The sequence below is a fragment of the Rhinoderma darwinii genome, chromosome 10, assembly GCF_050947455.1.
Source record: "Rhinoderma darwinii isolate aRhiDar2 chromosome 10, aRhiDar2.hap1, whole genome shotgun sequence".
Lineage (NCBI taxonomy): Eukaryota > Metazoa > Chordata > Amphibia > Anura > Rhinodermatidae > Rhinoderma > Rhinoderma darwinii.
The window spans coordinates 28,018,723-28,042,240 of NC_134696.1; the positions used below are offsets into that span (position 1 = coordinate 28,018,723).

At 42.8% G+C, this 23,518-nt stretch overlaps 1 protein-coding gene across 4 annotated transcripts in view; it reads right to left on the reverse strand.

Annotated features, from left to right (window-relative positions):
* Positions 1-6,227: 6,227 nt before the first annotated feature.
* NADK (NAD kinase) overlaps positions 6,228-23,518 on the reverse strand; it is a 63,586-nt gene continuing 46,295 nt past the window's right edge. For 3 of the 4 annotated variants that reach the window (XM_075839632.1, XM_075839633.1, XM_075839635.1), the window contains 9 exons: positions 20,741-20,870; positions 19,054-19,162; positions 16,103-16,188; positions 13,328-13,430; positions 12,195-12,337; positions 11,078-11,177; positions 10,411-10,568; positions 8,372-8,454; positions 6,228-6,875 (listed from right to left, as the gene is read on the reverse strand). In XM_075839632.1, coding sequence (XP_075695747.1) covers positions 6,725-6,875; positions 8,372-8,454; positions 10,411-10,568; positions 11,078-11,177; positions 12,195-12,337; positions 13,328-13,430; positions 16,103-16,188; positions 19,054-19,162; positions 20,741-20,870 — 1,063 coding nt within the window. In that variant the 3' untranslated portion in view covers positions 6,228-6,724. The remainder of the gene's footprint in view (positions 6,876-8,371; positions 8,455-10,410; positions 10,569-11,077; positions 11,178-12,194; positions 12,338-13,327; positions 13,431-16,102; positions 16,189-19,053; positions 19,163-20,740; positions 20,871-23,518) is intronic. The other variant, XM_075839634.1, reaches the window with a different exon arrangement.

The window sequence follows — 23,518 nt, forward strand, 5'->3', positions numbered from 1 at the left end:
AAGTTGCACATATTTGGTATCGCCGCGTCCGTAACGACCCCGACTATAAATCGATTACATTATTTAACCCGCACGGTCAACGCCGTAAAAAATAAAATAAAAAACTATGAAAGAATTGCTGTTTTCTGTTAATCCTGACTTTAAAAAAACGTGATAAAAAGTGATCAAAAAGTCGCATCTTCTCCAAAATGGTACCAATAAAAACTGCAAGACGTGTCACAAAAAACAAGACCTTAAACAGCTATGTCGACGCAAAAATAAAAGTTATAGCTCTTTGAATGTGACAATGGAAAACTTTAGAAAATGGCTTGGTCATTAGGGCCCAGAATGCAAGCAGGGGGAAGGGGTTATTCTTTACTTTGAGGTACACACAGGTTTATACAGTACATCTGGGTTTTGTCTTGAGCCATACATAAGCTCTCTTGTATAAAGGGATATTGTTCCTTCTCGCTAATGTTCCCGCAAAATGTGGCTTTCCAATTATCAAACTACAACTCCCAGCATGGAGTTGTTGAGACTTGCTGGGGTTTGTAGTTTTACCACAAGGTATTTACTGAAGGAGCAGTTAGTTAGAAAAACATCAGCGGAACTTGATGTATGTAACCACTAGCAATTGTGAAAATTCATGAGATCTGAATCCTTCTCCAGAACACCGCTCGGTCCCATGGTCTCCCTTGTAATGATGTGCGGTAGAGCTCTGTGTAACATTTACTTGTTCCTCCTCATTTCATTTATGTCCAGTCCTCTCCCATCTCTCTGAATATTGGTGCAATCCCTTCAGTTTCCCTGCATTAATAATGGGGTTTTGATGTACAGTGGTCATTGCTGTAGGTATGTAACAATAATATAAACTGCATCTAAATAGTCCGCAACCCAAAGATACACTTGAAGGGGTCAACGTGTCTTGCACTCTTGATCACTTGACTACAGGATCAGACTACACAGAATTTGTTGTAGTCTGTAACCATGAAAACTCATAAATTTGCATAATTATTTTTTTATTTCCCCCAGTTTAATTTAATTTAGATGCACTGGAGTGTCGCACAGACCTACAAAGTTGTTAAAGGGATTGTTTCATGAAGTTGTACCCCTGTCCACATGCCATTTTTGCCACATGTCGTATACAGGTACCGAGTCTGTTTGGTCGGTATGTTTGTTGGACAGGCTTCAATGAAAGACTGTTTAGTCCAAACCAGGGGTCTCAAACACATGGCCTGCATGTGGCTCCTTACTCAGAGGTGTGTGTGTGTGTGTGTGCGTGTGTGCGTGTGTGCGTGCGTGTGTGCGTGCGTGTGTGTGTGTGTGCGTGCTCGCTCGCTCATCTAAAAAGGGGCTGCCCAATCTTTATATTCTTGTCTGTCAAACGCTACCAACTGAGCAGCCAGACTGCATTTAGCGACATTTAAACTGGACTGTTAATATAGGCACGTGAAGTAAATTTGCACATTTCTAGTAAGTCTAAACCTAGTGCCATTATTATAGTCATGTATTGTTGTTATAGTAATGTAGTAGTATTATAGTAGTTCAATTAACTATTTTGAATTGTATCAAATTTGAAAGGAACGCGGTCCATCGACTTCATTTGTTTCTATGCATGGACCATTTACCCGCCAGAGTTTGAGACCACCCTGAACTCCAAACCAGTCGTTTGGAGCTATTGAATGTATTTGATGACTGGTTTAGGTCTACGATTAACTTCAGGGCACAGTCGTACTCCTCCCGCTCTCTTACATACAGCAAAGTAAAACACAATGGAAGGAATCTGATGACAAAATTCATAGTCGGAAGCAACAGGGTGGCTGGAGGCATTAGTTGTGATGTGGGATGTCTCCCCCAAGCTAGATAGAAGCAAAAAAAACAAAACTGCTTGGACACATTTGATGTATGTGAACGCACCCTGAGGCTGGATTCACTTACAGCATCTATTATGGCGTTTTTGTAGCACTTTTTAGTGCAGCCGTATGCCACATAACTCTATAGTAAAATATCAACTGCACTACATACAACTGCGTTTTGTGGTCAGTGGCATTTTTTTCCCAAATACAGGATGCTGTGGGTCTTTTTCCATTGGCTTCTCTATTGGTCTTAAGTCAGGAAAAAAAAAAAAAGCGTGTACAAAATGCCACTAACCGCCTTAAACATGTTTCATTTTAATAACACTAGCGGTTTTTAGAAGCATTTTTGATGGTTTAAAACGCCTGAAAGTGTGTGTGAAGGAGGCCTAAGAGGTATCTGCTACATATTGTATATCACAAAAGACTGATCTTTGTGGATCTAACCACTGTGCCCCAACAACTGCAAGAACTGAATTGCCCTTCCCATTTCTGGCAGAGAAGTAGCGAGGCATGGGCAGTCACTCGGCGTTATAGTCTATGGGAAATATACCAGGTTTTTCCTACAGGCTTTTATAGCGGTTTTCCAGGGGTTAAATATTGATGGTCTATCCTAAGGGTAGGACATCAAGGTTTGATTGATGGTGGCCTATCCTACCCGATCAGCAGCAGCTTATCCGTACAGGTGGATGTGCCTGGTACTACAGCTCAGTCCTATTGCCTGGAATAGGATTAAGCTGCAGTATCAGGCATACTCCCCCTCTATGGACAAGTCTCTGTGCCTTTAACAATGGAGAAGAGGCACCTAAGGATGGCCTATCAATATTTGAAACCCTCTTTAAATGGACAATAACTGCACATATGCAGCCACTTCTCTGCAAGGTATGAGGACTGGGCACCACATTCAAGATTTGTGGGGCACACAGCCATCAGACCCTTGTTATAACAAGTCTACTGTATATGTCAGTCTGTTATTGTAACACCTCTTTAAGACCAGTAGGTTTTTTCTTAGATCAGTAGGGTGTAACATTTGTATGAACTGAGAATACAGAAACTGGTTTCTCATCATGTGATTGTAAATGCATTCTCTACATTCACTTTTACCATTTACACTGGAGCTGCAGACTCTGAGAATGTATTCACAAGGCCAAAATAGAATCTACAATTGAAACTGTAGCAAAAAGTCTTTACAATTTATGCAAATATGAAATTTAACAATACAATAGTTTAGTTGTTTAACGGTTTAGAACAAATAGTAACAAACAAAACGAACAATGCAACAAAACTATAGTAGGTGTCAAATGCTACAAAATATGTAAAAAGGAGTAAAACCGCTGCACAAATATGTTTAGAACATAAATCAGGAACCCTGGACACCAGAACTGATTTTACAATATAATATATAAGACTGCAGGTGGTAAAAAGAGAATCTGCAGGAAACATTGGGCTTTAAAGAGATCTTCTGGCCATGGGGTGGTTTTTCATACTGATTACCTATCCACAGAATCGGTCATCAGTATATGATCGATGTGGGTCCAACACCCAGACCCTGCACCTATTGGCTGTTCCGGCTTCCTCTGGGAGTTCTGCTGTGTTCAAAGCCGGAAGCAGAAGACTCGGCACAGCCGGTATACAGTAGTCTGAGTTACTACAGCTCTGATCCTATTTACTTGAATAGAAGCAGAGCTACAGTACGGCCGCTATACAGTGACCAGAGCCTTTTTGCTCCAAACACTGCATAACTCCTGGTGCTGGAGGAAGCCAGAACAGCTGATTGGTGGATGTCTGACACCCAGACCCCGCACCCATCGTATACTGATGACCTATCCTGAGGATAGGTCACCAGTATGGGAAAAACCACCCAATGACCAGAAAACCCCTTTAAATGGTAATTCTCATATCAACATCAACTTGCTGCAAAGTCTCCCCATCACTGCACAGATGGCACATAACTTGCATTTTTTATTGTGATATTGCAAGACTTCTTGTGTAATCTTCTCATGCGTCTCCATTCCTAGTAGGAAGAACCTAAAACAAGCCAGTATAACCTGGGGAGGAAGTCTCTTGTGCAGCAAATACAACTTCCTGTTGTCCACTTCCATCCGGGTAGCAACATGCACTGAAATATTTGTCACCAATGTATTTCTATCCCAACAATTAGCAAAAAGATTGAGCATATATTGTATCTTTAGATCAGAAGCAGAAAGCTAAAGCGGTTACATTGTGGGAGGAACGAGGTCTAGAGAGAAATAGAGGTGGCTTCTATTTAAAAAAAAATATAGATACCCTAATAATGCTGAAGTAGTTCATCCACCCACTAAACCATGCCACCCCACAATGAAAAGTGCCCTATATATTGCAATGTGGTGACCTGATTCTTGGACCTTCTCGTTATCACGGGCATGTAGGAAGGGCTGTGTCAGCACTTTCTGTTCCTTGCTTTTTAGGAGTATAAAACCCATGAATGTACTTTTTATTTTTCGGTTCGGTGGTGATGCAGCGTACTATTACTGCTGCTTGTGGGGAACTGCATGAGCATACATATAGAGAAATGCACTGCAATTTGGCGCATTTCATTTTAGACTAATTTAGGAACAGATGTTTGCACCTCACTAAAGTGTCTAAAAAATGGGGTGCTGCGTAAAACAAAATTTAAGCCAACCAAGAGTTGGTATAAAAGGAAAAAAACAAAAAAAAAAAGTGTCCTGATGCAGCAAATTTATCATACAGCGTGCACCAATGTCATAAATCCGGTGCATTTACAGGCTGCCGGGTCTAAGCATAAACTAAGCAACCAGGCAGATTTGTCAATGTACGTGTTCCAAAGCTGGGGATCAAAAAGCCTCCTCAAAACAGTCCTATGAATAATAATACAAGTGTTCTGTACAGAAAGTGCTGCAGGGGAGCACGCCATCATTATTACATCAACTACATGTACTTCTCCCAATATCGATCCATCTCGTGGATAATGTTGAAACCGCATTGAAGCGGAGCGGTCACATATTTAGGTTGCCCTGTCAGAGCAGCATAAAGAAGGGACAGATGCCGATTTCAGAATGCTGTCATCTATTCGTTAATGTTTGTAGTTTAGGAGAATTTATTACATGTGGCGTGCATCCGGCACCGCAAGCGTGAGTCCAAGTATATTTATATACTCATGCCCCTCCCCCCCCCCCCACCCACCCTGCAGCCGCTGATTGATACTTTTCTCATTACTTAGCATAGGGGCAAAAGTATCAGAGGCTGCAGGGGGTGGGGGTGAATATACTTGGACTCCTGCTTACAGCGTGGGACGCACGCCACAAGTACTAGAATTCTCTTAAACTACTGAACATTTACTTATAAGTGGCAGCATGCTGAAATCAGCAGGTCAACCTAAATATCTGACCGATCCGCTTTAAGGGGAGTCGCCAACAATGATACTCACCACATCTCCTGTCAGAAGTTTAAAAATGTGACAAGAGGGTAGTCCAATTGCTTAGGCAACTGGACTGACCACTCAACCTAAGGCCTAATTTACATGAGCGTGTTTGGTGCGCGATATACGGTCCGCATGTCGGCCACATTTCCCGGACCGAACACATTGCAGGGAGCCGGGCTCCTAGCATCATAGTTATCTATGACGCTAGGTGTCACTGCGGGACAACTGTACTGTAATCATGGTTTCAGTACAGGACAGTTGATCCGCGGGGAGGCAGCGACACCTAGCGTCATAGATAACGGATGCTAGGAGCCGGGCTCCCTGCAGTGTGTTCGGTCCGGGAAATGTGGACCGTATATCATGGACTGAACACGCTCATGTGAATTAGGCTTAAGTGTGATGATGGGAAAGGCCACACGGATTGGCTAAAAACTGCGTTGGCACCATGTTCTGCGCAGCTGTCAAATAGCCCGTTAATGGCCGCACCTTATTGCAGGCAAAATAGCCCTTCACCTGCAAATTTGTTCAGCCACAAAGGGTGTATTAATTAATGGCCACACGATTGTGCAGCTAAGTACCATTTTACCCGTAACAACGCATGGCCAGTAACAGGCAGTTTGACAGATGCGACAAACATGGTGGCGACACAGTTGTTGGCCACATCACGACTGGGTTAGGGCTACTCAGTGTGCCCTTACCCTTAGGGTATGTCAACACACAACGTAAACAATGCAGAGTTTCCAACCGAATTTTGTGTGAGAAAATTCTGCTGCAAATCTGCCCTGTGTGCACATACCCTTAAACTCCTGGCCAGAGTCCGGCTGGCATCTGCCCCCTAATATCTTCAGCCCCATGTATACCTAATAAAAGCTGATGGCAGTATTTGTGATTCATACCGGTCCGAATTCTACAGGTTAATGAAAGCGAGGGGCCTTTTCCGGCACCAATGATGAACTGGAGGGTTGTACAAGGGGTTAAAGAATGAAGGATACATTTTTAATATATGTACAATATGTAAATCACAGATTCCACAAAATAGGTTCCGAAGATGTAAGAACAAATATATTTTTATAGTATTTTTCCGGTATGGGACAGTTAATTATAAAATGTAAACAACGCTACATAACCGCGCGGCCACCAGGAGCGGTCTACATTATATTGTGATAAAGGACAATAAGGTGCAGGCCGTGCTGGCAGCAAATGGTTATTTCATTTATTGTTTGAAGTTTCATTAATAAGAAACACAAATATAAACTTCTTTCTTAAAATCTTGAGCGAACGCGAGTTTCGATAAATAAAGGAAGCTGGTTGTCTGTTTTGACCAGTACTTTGCAGCTGGTGGCTTGAAAAAACTCTCGTCTGATTTGGTCTATTATAGTCCATGCCTGGGGCTCGTAGTAGAAGGAAATAGATCAGTTTACTTGGAAAAAGGTACGGCCCAAGGTTTCGAGTCTCTGAGATCCAGTCATTGCTAATATTCCTCTTCATCGTCACCTGTGAAATGATTTTGTTTCTTGCGGACGTTCCAATGTAAACACTCGGCCAGGCTGTCGAACCAATCATTCACCGGGTCTCGGAAACAGATGGAGGGGACTGGGTAACAAGAGGTAGTGATGCTAATACTGGAACGACACGAGACATAAGATGGCTTAGCAACATGGATTAAGAAATAATAAAAAAATCAAGGAGAATTTATTAAAATACGGCTGATACCCGCAGCATGTAGCGCGCACTCAGCGCGTTCCAATCATCATAGCACGTCTGGGTGCTCAAAGGGGTTAAAAAGAAAAAAGCCTGATATGTCACCAATACCGATCTGACCCCCACTGATCAATAGAACCAAGGGAGTAATGCCTGGAGCTCCTGTGGGTTTCACTTTTTTCAGAGGCTGCACGGTTGGCCAATTATAGTCATGGACTCCACGTGGCCTCTGAATAAAGCAGAGCATGACAGGAGAGAAGATGATAGCGCTTTTCTAGCACTGCTGCACTAGGAAGTCACCCCACTCGGACCCCCTAGCGATTACGTCATACGTATATCCTCCGACAAACCTATTAATGATATTTTAAAAAAAATGCAGGGAAAAAAATTCTCCATAGGAAGTCATCAAATTAGAAATATTAGGAAAAACTGTCAACCAAAAAAAGACTTCTCTTAAAGAGGCTCTGTCACCAGATTATAAGTGTCCTATCTCCTACATAATCTGATCGGCGCTGGAATGTAGAGAACAGCAGTGGTTTTTATTTAGAAAAACTATCATTTTTGAGCAAGTTATGACCTAGTTTAGATTTATGCTAATTCGTTTCTTAATAGACAACTGGGCGTGTTTTTACTTTTGACCAAGTGGGTGTTGTAAAGAAGTGTATGACGCTGACCAATCAGTGACCAATCAGCATCAGACACTTCTCATTGTTCCAGCCCAGCATGATCCACAGCACAGTGTGATTGTGCAGTGAAAGAAGCCGGGCTGGAACAATGAGAAGTGTCTGATGCTGATTAGTCACTGATTGGTCAGCGTCATACACTTCTTTACAACACCCACTTGGTCAAAACACGCCCAGTTGGTCCTTATGAAACTCATTAGCATAAATTTAAAATTGCTCATAACTTGCTCAAAAATGAGTTTTTCTAAATAAAAAACACTGTTGTTATCTACATTACAGCGCCGATCAGATTATGTAGAAGATAGGGCATTTATAATCTGGTGACAGAGCCTCTTTAAAATACCCCATAAAATCAAATTCTTGAGCGTCTTTTCATAAAAATGTGCATGGTCATTCCTCAGTTATTCCTCCTGGAAATTATTAAATAAATAAGACAACTGGGTGTTACCATTACCCTGGTCATTGGGTTGTGTCTCTACAGTCTGACACTGTCCAATCAGTGTGCAGGGACAACACTACTGATAAGGGAAATTGTAACATCCTGTTGTCAATTTATTAATACTGTTCCAGGAGGAATAAATGAGGAATGACAATGTAGAGTTCTAAGAAAAGGTGTTCCAGAATTATTTTAGGAGGAATACAAGTATGTACTAAAACATATAAAGGACCCGTCAACTCTCCTGACATAAGTACAGACATTCATTACATGTGCTCGGTAGGTATACAAGCCTCACCTGTCTCCATGGCAGACCTCCTGCCTCTTCCTCCCATCAAATGAGACCCAAGCAGTATTCCGTGCATCAGGTGAAAGCATTATCTGCAAAGAACAGTGATTTGAACTCTTTAAATGAATTTCAGATATAAAAACAGAAGCAACATAAAACAATGTAAGGCGCTGTTCACATCTGCGTTGGGGTCCCGTTCTGACGCTCTGTCTGACCTTTCCATCAGAACGGGACCCTGAACAGACACGAACTGACAAACCAGAGGTTTCCTTTTCCATCACCATTGAGGACGAATCCGCTGCCCGTGTAGATTACACTATTGCTTCCGGCAACACGACAGGTCCAATGCCCAACAGAGACAAACGGAAATCACGGGCACCGGATCCATCACCATTGAAATCAATGGTGATCGGAACGGAAACCTCTGGTTTCCGTCCCTGTCAGTTTGTGTCTGTTCAGGGTCCCGTTCTGACGGAAACCTCAGACGGAACGCCAGAACAGGACCCCAACGCAGATGTGAACGAAACCCAATTCTGAATGTGTTTGTAGTAGGTGTTGTCCTTTATATATAAGGAATTGGTGTATATCTCTAGAATGTCGAATAGCTTTCTTTATCAGGAGTCCAAGTCACAAACTGCAGGCTGAACTACAAAATGCTCTGCATCTTATTATAGAAATTGCCCTCTCTAGAGAGAAAAATGTTACAACAAGCCCACAAATAAGGCATAAGCTTTACCCAGATATATCAGGGCAAAGATTATAGGCGGAGAAATGGCAAATTAAAGTTAAATGTGAATAAATGTAAGGAGCCGAGGTAAATTCTGCAATGATGTATTTAATAGTAAAACAGTTTTAGTGGCAGTTTCACCCCAAGATGTGGAGATTGAACCCAACTTTATCAACCAGTGCCAGGCAGCTGCTGCCAAGGCAAATAAAATCATGGGATGCATTGGTAGGTAATTAAGGAAATGGGGTGAATTGCCGTATGAAGAAAGGTTATAAAACTTGGGGCTATCTAGCTTTGAAAAAAAAATAAAATAAAAGGCTTAGGTTCGATCTAATTACAATGTGTTTTTGCCTTGTGGATCAACACTGCAGGATTATAGATTGGACTGGTCTTTTTCCAACCTTATACTTACACTTTTCATTTGGCGCATATCGTTACATACTTGATAAGACTTTAAACCCTACGTTGTCTTGCTAGCATATGCCTTCAACACCAGATCTGTGGGGGTACGAATGCTGTGACCCCCTCCAATTTCAGGAGTGCAGCAAACATGATCCAAAGTGGCATTTAAAGATCCCTATTACACCGGCCAATTTTGGCCGATGCAACGAGCGCCGATCACCGAGACATTGTTGATCGGCGCTGGTTTCCTCCTGTCACAAGGCGCTATGCATGGAGACGAGCGGTCGTTACTCCGATCGCTCGTCCCCATACATTATTATGATGTCGGCAGCGCCTCCCCGTTTACACAGGGAGATGTGCTCCGACAACGATAATATTTCAGTTTTATAAAACGATACGATCAGCAGATGAACGAGCATTTCTTCGTTCATCTGCTGATCGCGGCCCTGTTTACACAGGGCAATTATTGCCAACGAGCGTTCTATCAGTGTGAACTGAATGTTGAAAAGTTTTATCTTTTTTAATGTACGGAAGTTTGGTTTATAATAAGTAACTAGAATGGCACAAAAGTACAAATAAATCAAAGTAAACATATTTAAAATGGAAAAGAAAAAAAAAAAAAACATCTCACAACCAAAAACAATGTAGTAAAAGTCACTGCCACCTACGGCAATTCTCCAAGATGAATTCTTACTGGATTAAGCCTCACAATTTGATCAAAATGTGCGCTAAGAACCTCACCATTGTAAGTAGATTCAGCAGCAATGCATATTTATTTATAGTGTTTAGGTGGCACTAGTGTCCGCAGAGTGCGGTCGCCATTTTTGTGTGTGTGTCATATATATCTCAATATCATAGCGAACAGCAGATAGGAACCTACTCAACAAGAGGCATTAGTGTGTGTATAGTAGGAACCCACCTTTAACTCCACCCCAGCAGGTACCACAATTGGTCGGAAAGACAGAGAATGGGGACAAATTGGGGTGATCATAATGGCTGGTACGTTTGGATGAATCATGGAGGCTCCAGCTGCGGCTGCATATGCCGTACTGCCGGTAGGTGTTGACACAATGACTCCTGAGGGTGAAGAAATGAAATACTTTAATTTACCAAACCTCAAGAATTCACATATTACAGCTCAGCAGGCATACACTAAGACAAAGGTGGAGTTTCTGGGACTACTTGCTATATTATTTTATACTTGTCCACTACAGCAGCTTCCAGTCTCTAAGCCTCGGACCTCCACAGTACATGTCCTTTATAGGTATGTCCAGACCAGTATAGAAAAGAGCGACACTTTACCTATATATTCCCTATACAGGCTAAGACCAACCCAATATAGACCTGATAATCTGACTCGGCTAACAGGTGACGAGTCAAAAACACTATAACATACATTGCTAAAAACCTGCAGAGACCAGTAATATCAGCCAACATCAAAAACGCTGATGTTGTTTGCTAGACGCCCATAGATATTATTGTCGGCAATATTTATTGGGAGTTCGGGGGTGATGGCCATCTTATGCGTGTGGCCAGCACGAATATATAACCTTCATTAGACACGGAGATTCATTAGTAAGCATTACCATCTCCTTGAACTGTAGTGATGAGATGCCCATCTAGGAAGACGTCAACGTTGGATAGATAAGAAGAAGGGCCTCTGTCCACCACTACTTCATTCAGGACCTAAAGTTCATAGATGAAGACAAGTTTAACACGCTTTGTTTCTACGAAGACAAAAAAATAAAACCACAAAGGGAGAACAAGACACCACCGGAGTACGGTCTATTGGGTGGGAAATTATTACATTCATGCTGAAGGTAATCCCAATGTCCCATGCGTCAGATTTGGATCATGGAAATTGAAGTTTCCTGGGGCCATGTACTATATGTGTGTTATTTCTTTCTGCTATGGATGAAAGCAGTGATACAGATAGAAGCAATACATTATGAACAAAATATGTAAAAACATTGAGATTCCCTGAGAATGCCTTCAACATAAAGGAAGCGATGTCAACAATTACCAGATAAGATGCTTATCAACTTTGTGCTCCATTCACATCACGTTTAGCACTATTGTTGGAGGTATGCGTCAGGAAGACCCCAGATGTATAGCCCCGAAGAAAGGCGAAAAGGCGTTTCTATATGACATACAGTGGGATAGGTCACTCGGGGACCCGCCCATATATGGACAGTGACATCAGGAGTTTCTGAGCGCTGGAGTTCCCGAGCAGAGATCAACAAGTGCTCTGCCAGGGGACTCCAGCGCTGCTCCTGACAACACTGCATATATGGACAGTGATGTTGGGAGCTCCCTGAGGTATACGTTTAACGTATACCTGTGATGGACACCATTCAGTGGCATCTGTCACCTATAGGCTCCCATATTAGAAAACGTATACCGTGTGGTATTCGTTTTGTTTTTTTTAAGGATCCCTCAGAATAGAATAGCCTAGTCTATTTACGTTTACTATGCTATTCCACCCTTAAAAAAAAAAAAATATACCAGCCTGGAGGCGCCAAAAGGAGCCCTATGAACAAGTTTATCGTGAACGTCGGGAGCTTTTCCAACATACACTATAAACGTGAGTCAATAACGTGATGTGAATGGGGCCCAACATACATTTTAGCGTTAAATACAAACTAAAGGTTGGTGGACATTACTAATAAATCTAAGGGACTACTTCTAAAAACAACAACACACCTGATACTTGGTTTGTTTGACATATTCCTTCTCTTGCTGGTTGATAAGGAGTCCATTCTCTTCCACACCATTCTGTACGATGGACTTCTTCTCTTTGTACACCTTCACTTTTAGCCTGCTGCGTAGGACAAGTGCCGCATTACCTGGCCAAGGACAAGTCAATATTACATGTAACAACATAAAACTGATCAGCAGAAGCACAGGTACATATATACATTGGTAAATATATAATCTCACATAGATGTACACCTGCATGAGAAATCCTCAAGAGGTTCGAACAACCACATATATTGCGGTTCCCCTGCCACAAGCAAGACGTGTCGCTCCACTGGGAGACTCCAATGGGAAGCCATAATGACTGTGAACAGACAGCTATTCTCATCAATGGGTCCTCTAGGGCCAAGAACTGCAGTGGATCCTCAGGTCTCAGCTTTATTAGCTAAAGGGGTTCCTAAAAGTGTGGTCCTACATTCATCAAAACGATGAACAAGCATCCACCCATTGGAGGGTGGGACCTCCGCTCAGTGCTCTGCTCCTTTGTCTTTGGGACATATAAAACCGGTAACAGACATTACATCTAATTTACAGTCTGCTGATCTCTTTAGGAAGAGTAGATCAGCAGAGGTTGGGGTCTCTGTTGGCAGTGTACGGAGGAGGTATATGTCAGGAGTATTTTCCGCTGGATCCCGCCACTGTATAGGCATCCGTAAGCTCCCATGTTAAAAAAACAAAAAACTATATACCGTGTGGTACACGTTTTTTTGCAGCATGCCTCTGTACGGAATAGCACAGCAGATGCGGCTATTCAATACAGTAAACTAAAAAAAAATAAAAAATAAGTATACCGACATATTCCAGCCAGAGGACACCCTTTTTTTTGGCCTGTGTCAGGTGAATGGAGGCCTATGCTCCGTGAGATTTTCTGGCGCACGCGTCACTGGACGCTGCAGTGTGAATTAAGCCTTACTGAGGTTTCTCTTTACCCTGTTGTGCTCAGACAAAGGAAAGTGCCACTTGTAAATCGCGCTATTCACCAAGTAATCGTAAGCAGCTCAGACAAACGTGTTATACAAGAGCTTCACTAACGGATGAGGAGCTCGGCTGCCCGTGGTTTGACCTCAGATGGTTCTTACCTTCTATCACCTGAGTGACTTGAGTCTGGAAGTTGTCAAAACTAAAGGGGGTGAGAAACCCCAGTGACCCCAAGTGGAAAGCCATGACAGGAGGGACACTGTCCTATAAAAATGGAAAAAAAGGTTTAACCCTTCAAAACATGTACAAGTACGTTCAAAACTAGAAGGAGCACAAGTAGAATAGAGATCTGACTAAACAGTATAATTACTCATCCCACACGAGCAGCGTCGCGAGGCCACTGACCTAATGAAGAGATGAGAGATTTGTATACAAAACTCACATCTCCGCACTTACTAAAACCTGTCCCAGGATGAACCAAAGGAAATGGAGAGTTCCAGACAGTCCTTGGCATCCAACCTGCTCCTTTTCTAATCCACCCTCTTAAAACATGAATGCCCATTTCCACTATTCATTCCACTGAGACTGAAAAAGTTGTAGATTAGAAAAATAAATAAATTCTGCTTTGTTTCCAGCACCAGCGCCCCTCTTGTTTATGGGCTGTGTCTGATATTGCAACTCTGCCTGATTCAAGTGAATGCTGCAATACCAGACACAGTCCATGGACAAGAGGGGCGCTGTTACTAGAAAAAAAAGCAGACCCTTTTAAGAGAAATCTCAAGCAACTTTAACATTTTTTGGAGCCCCAGTACATTGCATCTTTTGCATGAGGAACGTTTTATTAGCAGTCCATTTATTGGAATGGCCCTCAAAATGCCTGGAGCTTCAGATAGAATAGCAGAGCAAATTGATGTACGGCTTTGGAATGAAGTGAATTAGAATTTGTAATTTATTGATCTAAACCTCTTTATTCTGGGTTTAGGAGTCCAGTGGGCGGTCCTACTCAGTGATTGACAGCTATCTGAATGCACACTCACACAGGGAAGGCTGTCAATCGTTAAGTTGGACCGCCCACTGGACTCCTAAACCCAGAATGAGCAGCGGTTTGGATCAATAAATTACAAATTCTAGTTCACTTCATTCCAAAGCCGTACATCAATTTGCTCCGCTCCTCCTGCTCTAGAACATGTTGCCCGCAGCATTTTTAAAGCGACAGGTTAAAAATAAAAACTAGAATACAGGTGTAACTGATATTTAGATCACCGGGGATGCCGCTTGCCCCCAGGAAACCGTCAGACGTGGGGAAGTTTTCTTTAATAGTCAAACAACCCAAACCTGTTCTAAATAGAAGAATTTTACACTCCTCATAAGGCAACACTGAACGAGGTCACATCTGCTTCTGGAAGCCATCGGAGAATGAACTGGACAGATCGTAGTAAAAGTCCAAGTCAAGTCATGGCTACCAGATCCATTCTTTAAGAAACAACCGTTCACAAAGAACAGAGAAATGAATGCAGAAGATCAGCTAGAGATTGTGAACGTGAGATCAATCACAGAAACGTCCATCATGTTGGGAAAACGCAATGAGAGACAGAACACTTGCGTTTTTGTTTTTTTTCTTTAAAAAAAAAAAAAAACTAAAAACTTTTTTTAAACCAGATCAAGGCTATGTTCACACGGAGTATTTTGGGGGAGGAATATCTGCCTCAAAATTCCGTTTGGAAGTTTGAGGCAGATATTCCTCTCCCTGCACGCCGATTTTCGCGGCAATTATCGCGCCGTTTTTCGCCCGCGGCCATTGAGCGCCGCGGGCATAAAACAGCGAGATATACACTTTCTCCTGCCTCCCATTGAAGTCAATGGGAGGTCAGAGGCGGAAGCGCCCGAAGATAGGGCATGTCGCTTCTTTTTCCCGCGAGGCAGTTTTACTGCTCGCGGGAAAAAGACGCCGACGCCTCCCATTGAAATCAATGGGAGGCGTTCTCGGGCCGTTTCTGCCGAGTTTTGCAACGCGGTTTCCGCATCAAAAAACTCGGCAAAATACCCCGTGTGAACATAGCCTAAGTGGAGGGACTGAGTTTAATTTACTCTCATCCAAAAGCCAATTCCACAGATATCTCAGCTGACCAGCCAAATAACAGAAGAATAGATCAGGCAATGCTACCCTACTTGGCTGTGGGGTCTTTCGAATTTAAACATTTACGTTATTTACAGGAAACAGATTCCTTATGATACGGGTGGCAGAAAAGTTCTGAGGATAGTCCCACATCTCACAGACTGGCAGTGTTTGTAAACCACCTGCCCTCGTATGGCAATGCCTGGTACCATAATGCTTGAGGGCGCACAGCATAGTGTTTAGACAGAAGCTGCGGAAGGAAAAGCTTCCGCTGAAATTCCGAGAATACAGAAAAGTCCAACCAGAGGGACCGAGAGCCTCTAACTGTATTCTCTTCAGCATTCAATACATAGATCTCATCCATTTTTCTAGTTTGGGTAAGTAAAATCAAAGAATAAACAAATATACAGAGTTGTTACTTAAAGGAGTTCTCCACTTCGGACGAGCCCTACTTGTTAGAAGGGTCCCTTCACAATAACCTGATCACATCCCCCTCCTGGGATATGCTGTAATCTGTGGGGAAACCTGGCAGTAAGTGTTCAATTTCCCTGCAGCGCCATCACAGGGAAAACTAGGCATTACACAGTGTTTATTCAGGTGTTGTCTGTGTAATGCAGGACAGGTCCTCCAGACCGAGAGACGCTCTTTATATTTTCTCTCCACTCTGACCAAGAGTTGAGGACCCTAAACAGAGCACCCCCTCCCTGTTAACGCCCTAATAGGCTATATGGAAATGGGTTTTTCACCGTTGTATTTTGAGACATTTTTTATTTGGCAGGATGTGAAGTGTATCAAACCTACTGGAAGGATTTGTTAGTACCTGGAATAGTGATGATGCGTACAGTAAGGTCCCGTCTCCCCCGAGGCAAATTATGAAGTCAATCTGGTTGGAGATGTCATCAAAATCTAGTAAATATTAAACATTTAGATTAGAATTCAGGGAAGTTACGTAGATTCTTTATTATATCTGGGAATCAGTCAGTAAAAATCAAGAGTTGGGTGTGAAGGTAACAATACAAGATGTGAAGAGGTGAGGAGTGAACCGAATGAACGGAGATCGTAGTACTGGCGGCTCCTGAGGACAAGGGCGGCTCCAACAATCCAGATGAGCAAAGGAAAAGAACCAGTTTTTCAAGACATCGACTTTGGGATCACCGTACGTTCAAGATCATTTCCAAATAAATTAAAAAGGGACCAGACCCAAAACTTCCCATCAGGAGAAAGAAAAAGTGTGCAGCCCCATCCTCCTTGGAAAGACCACCAGGTCAGCAGGGAGGTGTGTCAGGTGACCCTCTCCGCTCCACTATATATAAACTACATAGCGCCAGCTGCGTAAATGTACGGTGCGGGGATGGTGTAGGCACAGCTTCTGCAGCGGGCGTCAGATGTATATTACAGCCGACACTCTGTTACAAGTGACATCTGGTTAGGCAAAGGGAGGAGGCTCCCTATGTCCCCCCATTGGTGCCCCTATGCCAGGATTTTGGAGTTATAATGGGTATTCTGGGGGACTAAAGGAGACCCCTGGTCTGCCATCTGTGTATGCTTATGACAGTTTCACATAATAGTATTGCAGTATATTAGTGAAGGTTTCAGTCACGCTTTCTAGTGGGACTAAAAAAAAATTAAAAGGTTTAAAATATATATATTTTTTTAAATCCCCCCCCCCCCCAAAAAAATGTTTTCCCCTTTACAAAATGCTTAAATAAAAGCTAATCAATAAGCCCTATGTACCTTAAAATGGTACCACTCAAGTACTACAGCTCGTTATGCAAAAAAACATGCTCATGCGAAGGCAAAATCCAGAAAGCAACCGTGGAATTGCTCCCCCCCCCCCCCCCCCCAATTCATTACAAGCCCTCATATGGCCAAGTCAACGAAAAAATTAAAAAGCTACGGCTTTCTGCATGTAATGATAAATGAAAAAAAAAAAAAAGGAAGATCGAGGTGTCCTCAAGGTCCAAAATAGCTGCGTCCTCCCAACTTAGGCCTCATTTACTCAACCATGATTTTTATCCGTAATTGCGGATAAAAATACTGATCCATTCAGGTCTATGGGCCACGGACACCTTCCCATATATTTACGTGTAATCGTCCGGGCCATAGAAATGACCCACAAAAAATAGGACCTGTCCCTATTTTTTTAATTTTTGGACCGTGCTCCTATACATTTTAATGTGAGAATGGTCCGCAAATGCTGGTGAGAGTCCGCGGACCGTCCGTTCCGTAATCACGGACCGTACACATGGCTACGGCCGTGTGCTGGGGGCCTTAGACATTTATGGCATATCCATAGGACATATATATGTCTGATAGATGCGGGTCCCAGCTTTGGGTTCCCCATCTATATTGAGAACGGGTGTCATCTGCCCCATTTCGCATGGTGCGGTGGCTGTAAGCTGCCAATTTCAGGCATGGACTAGTGAAGTGGATGCTGCGCATGTGTGCGGCTCTCTTCATCTTGTTCAACGGGAGTTACGGAAACAGCCGAGCAAGCTTTGCTCGGCTGTTTCCAAAACTCCCATACAACAGAACGGAAAGAGCCATGCGCATGCATGGCTGCCTCTCCACTAGTGCCCGCCTAGAATTGCCAGCTTGCAGCCACCGCATCAGGTGAAATAAAAGCTGGGTGACCCACATTCTTGATATAGAATGCTCTGCATGCATATACTATGGATATGTCATAAATGTCTAAGTTGGGAATACCTCTTTAAGGTTACTCCTCCCATGGATTTTTTGGCAGGGTTTAAACCACGCATGTAGAGGTCCAAAAGGACACGCATGGGCAGGCATATATAATCCAAGGTGAAAAAGTATTGTACGTTTTAGGGGCCCACTCCAGCAGCCAGCACAATTTAACTTTAGGCACATCTAGGAACAATGAGCACCCCTGACGACTGGACGTCCTTCAAAATTCCATCTTAAAAACCGCCATTTGGTGAAAAATTCTTGTGACATTATTATCAGGTCTAATCGACTTTACAATCCATTCCAAGGTCTTACAGAATGATAAGAGACGTTCCCTATACACGGGGTCATGCATGTTGCAGAGCGAACCATTAAGTGAATGATATACTCCAGGCATTCCCTTCCACATCACATCTGGTCAATGCAGAATTTATAATCTACTTAATATCTTCCTGACTGATAGGACACAAGCTCATTTATTATAGCATATGATGCAGACGAATTTAAAGGAACACTAAACCCATAAAAAAAATTTAAAAAAAACACACAAAAAAATCCAAGCAATTCCTCCCTTAATTTCCTCTAAATTTTTCTCCTTTGAGAAATATATAAAGAATTCTTCTATAGTTTCCTAGGAGATCAGTCATTTCACCCTCCTACTACCCAATTCTGTGTCTGGCTGTAAAGCAAGTGGCTACAGAAGGAGCCTCCGCGTCTTCCCTGACAGCAATTGGGAAAAAAAAAAAGATTGTTAACTCCTCCCACTTGGCTAAGACCCACCCCTAAGGATCTGCCAGCGGACAACAAAAGATCAGAAGGAAAACGAAACTGTGTTCTCTGCAAGACCTCCTGCTCACATTTATCACTCATTTCTAGGGTTAGTGTTCCTTTAATACATTCAAACTTTGAAGGAAGTGCTGTAAAGCGAGGCTGAAGATTTACCATTTCAGCCAAAGATGTGATTCCGTGTTTTAACATTTACACAAATCGGTCAATACACATATCAGGAGGTTTGGCAGAATTTTGTCAACTTTCAAGCCAGATATTTATAGAGATATAGCTAAGCAGATCTGTGGGGCATACCTTCTCTAAAAGTGCAAAACTTCTTCTTGACTGGTCCAAAATGCTCGTCGTTCACAATGGCTGGGTCCTCCAGGACCTTCTTCTCCACGTAAACAATCATGTTCTTCTGCTAAAAGAAAAAAAAAAAAGAAGAAGATGCAAGTTTTAAAATTGATCACCGAGATCCATAACACGCAGACTATACCTGGCATGTCACCTGTCGGGTGTGAATAGGGGCATACATGGACAAACATCTGAAAACCCTGAAAGACATTTTGCCCATAGTTGCAAGTATCATTCCATGAACATATAAGAAAACACTGTGATAGTAACACCCCTACAGCTACTAAGGAAAAGGTTTAAGTGGATCTACAATAATTGTACTGCTCCAATGCATAGAGAGATAGTTTTGCTTAAAATTCTCCAACCGTTTAGTGTGTACAGCTCCTAAGCAGAGCTATGTTTCACCATGGTTACAGACTAAAAAAAAATAAAAAAAAAATAGTGTATGTAGGCTGATCCTGCAGTCATGTGCTATTCTATGCGCTTTGCTGCCTCTTCTACATTCTGTAGGTTAGCAAGGAAAGTGGTCAGAGGGAGTTGAGAAAAAAAAGACTACAGGATCAAACTACACACAGGATTTGTATAGGTAGCTACCTTGTAACTCAATGTCCGACCCATTAATGGGTGTCTGATTTGGCCGACATCTCTAGTCATGTTCCAAGGCTGGACACGGAGTTACAGGATAGCTGCTCTATAGGTAGCCCTAGAGAGACCGTTGTCTTCCTTCTGGAGGAGAGCGAATATGTATGCATCATAGCTGCCATCACTATATGTAAATCATCACAAACATGCCATAGTCTGACGTGCCAAATTATTATCTGACCTAGATAGAAAAAATAAAAAAATCTATATTCAATCACATAATTGTCACGATTGTAAAGCGCATTGTTCGGAAGGGAATCCTTTTTCTCGTCACCATTCTGGAGGTCCTGCAGGTAAATAGCAGGTCCTCAAAATTGTCATATTGGCACATCAGTCTGACTGCAGCCATTATTACTCCATGTATAACAAGCCTAAAGGCAGAACTATTTTTTTAGAAGATATAATAACCACAATAATGAAGATATTTTCCACTGAAAAAAAATAAATAAATACAGAAAAAATAAAATAAAAAAAAGGAGTGGAGATGTCCAACTAGGAAAACCGCCTTTCATTGTTGAATTCAGTGGACAACCTACAATATACAAGGTTGCCCAAGTCCTCCAGGACAAGAGAGGCTAAAAATGGGGAGTCCCAAACAAGGGACCATCCGGAGGGAACAGCCCTGATTGACAAATCGTCCTGCTCTCTGGCCACAGTCTGTGTAAATCTTGACAGAGCATTTTCTCTGCTTCATCATTTGCTGATCACTTATAAATGAGGTTTCCTGTCATAAGGGATCTAGCACAAATCAATATAAAAAAGGGGGCATAGGGGGATCCCTATAGAAAAAAAAAAAAAAGTCACACAGACTGCAGCAGGGTACCAGCAGAATATGCCAGACATATCTGAACAATGGGGTAAAGAAGGTTCAAAACTGATTGGGTAGAGTTACGGATGTCAGTAAAGGTTCCCGGTTTGTAAATTTGATCCAAAACAGTAGGGGGGGGGGGAAGTGACATCTGTGAACGGAATATACAACACAGCAGCATCAGATCTGACTTACCTCTGTAAGGAACACACAGAGATCCTTGAAGGGCTGCAGCAGACTGGCGTCTCGGACCTTCTTGATCACCAGCACACTTTTGGGTGGCTTGTTCCACGTTAGTAGCTGGCTCGCAGGGTCCTGGATATGCCTAAAAAGTCAGAATTAAAAAGAAAAAAAAAAGTACAATTAGAAACCATTATATTTCCCACGATGTGAAATGTTTCTTCTACTTCTCCAAAACCTGCCCAGTAATCTACAAGACACTCAAAGTAACAGGCAGGGGTTGTGTGGCACTGCCCATGGATCATTGACAACACTCTGCATATTCTGAAAGGCAGACTTTTTAGAGAACCTGGAGTCGTGACCGCACAACGATGTCAATAGTCTTAGGACGATGTCGGTGCATTTTGTAGACAGGTACATGGAGGTCGAGTAAGCGGGACAGAGTCTTGGCACAATACGTGGTTTCCAGAATTGGAGGGTAAGTAGTGGTTCTAAGACTGGCTGCTAGCAGAAGATACGATTTGTTTCCCAGACAAGTTGTGGATATTAGAAAAGATAAAGCATCCGCGGATGCAACCGGCAAAGTGATGTGTGTCTCGGGGCTCATAATGGATCCATAAAGTGGGCAGTTCACTAGACGACTCCAGGAACCAATCTGGAACAGTGTAACATATGATGATCAACGAGGAGGAAGGCTCCACACAACGAATTATGACCACCATATGGGATAATCGTATCGTCTTTTTAGAGAGCCCTTACCCTAATTGACCTAGAAAGGAGTGGTCATCATTTAATATTCTGTTCCGCTTTCGCTCTCCTACCCATGTGATAGGTCCTAGGAGATCACCAGTAATGGTCGCTCATAGGCGTGGTCTTCTCCACAGGCTCTTAATGCCATTTAAATCAGAATGTAGAACTACATGGTACTCAATGGAAAGATGGGTGACAACCCCAAGGAGCAATGTAATGGCCGCTATACGTGGTCGTCTCCCAGCACCCCATGTATGTGCGAGAACTCAAACTAAAAAGTGGAGGATGGAGTGGTGCATCAAAACAATCAGCAGTCCCAACCATCTCTGTGCTATACGCCATGTGTAACCCAAGTCTTAAGGCCCATTTAAATGGGCCAATAAATCTGCCCATGTAAACCAGCCTCGCAAACGTCCCCGTATCTATTGCATGTGAAGAAATATACGTGCAATTCCCAAAGGAACGCATTACTGTGTGCAGTGCAGCTGAGGCTTTTATTTTGCTGCAGTTTCGTGCCAGTATTCTCTTCTTGCGGATTTACGGCGCCCCTGATGACTTCACATCTACAAGTAAATAACCTAAACCTTTACAAACACTTCTCTCTCACAAGGTGCAGGAAAATATTTACTCACGGGGCGATGTGATCACAGTAAACTTCTACATTGGTGTCTGAGGTATCATTTCAAAAGTGAATTTAACCCCCAAAATGTAACAAAAAATTACAGAAGAATTGTGAGGTTTCCCTCTTATGTGAAATAGATAAACATTCTTAAGGTGGACATAAACCTTCAATAGATGTCGGCAATATATTTCGGCCGACAGCTGTTCCTTCCGACCTCCCCTTACACGAGCATGTTCAGCTCGGCCAAGCGTGCAGGTGTTCTCCATGGGGAGAAGGGAACAAGCCGCTGCCGGAAGCCTTGACTCCCTTGAGAACAAAGTATCGGGCATGCTGAAATTAAACATGCCGAAACCTTTATCCCCCATGTCTGCCGAACGTACATCTAATACACATTATATAGTCGTCCAGACCTGCCAAAATCGGTGTTGGCCAATGTTAGCCTGATGTGTATGGCCACCATTGTCATCTGATCGGTGTATGGACTGGAAAAAAATCTACTGACATATATGCAGTGAGTGTCCATAGGGTATAGTGGGCCCTGCATATGCCAATACAGATTTTGTTATGGCATAGGTTTGGGTAGTAAGTCATCACGATTCAATCAGCATACCTGTATCACTGTAATGAAAAACCTGGTCGACCAAGCTTTTCAATACAGGAGGATCCCGCAAAAGGAAGGCATATACCGCACGGTGTACTTTTTTTTTTACAATGGGAGTCCATAAGCGAGGTATACAATTGTAAGGGGTACAGATGCATACATTGGGGCTATACATCTGTACTGTGACCTTATTCAGCTGGTTCTTTGTTGACCTCAATGCCAATCACCATGGTCACAACCATTACACATACAGATCGGACATAAGTAAGGTCCTATTAGACGGCCCGATATGGACTGTGTAAACGAGCGCCGATCAATGAGACAGCTCGTTTATCGGTGCTCGTTTATCGGTGCTCGTTTGCTCCTCCCACAAGGAGCAATGATCAGTTATCTATGGGGACGAGCAATCGCTCCTACGATCGTTCGTCCCCACACATTTCCATCATGTCGGTAGCAAATCTCAATGCTTAGACAGGATGTCGTGCTACTGATTACAATAATGTTTTGTGCTGCATAAATGAGCAGATCAGCCGATGAACAAGCGAGCGTTTGCTCGTTCATCGGCTGATCGCTGCCCTGTTTACACAGGGCAATGATCAGGACCGAGCGTCATATGAACACTTGTTTGCCCGATCATTGGCCCGTGTTAAAGGGTCTTAACTTTCACAAAAAAGCCCAACATTGTTGGACACATGATAAATAAGTAGGAAGAGGACTCGTACACAGAGGGTTAAAAAGCTGCTCATTAACAGGACCTTGCACTCCATGTCATAAACAGGCGCAGCTCATTGTAACAAGACAGAGAGGACAGGTCACATTA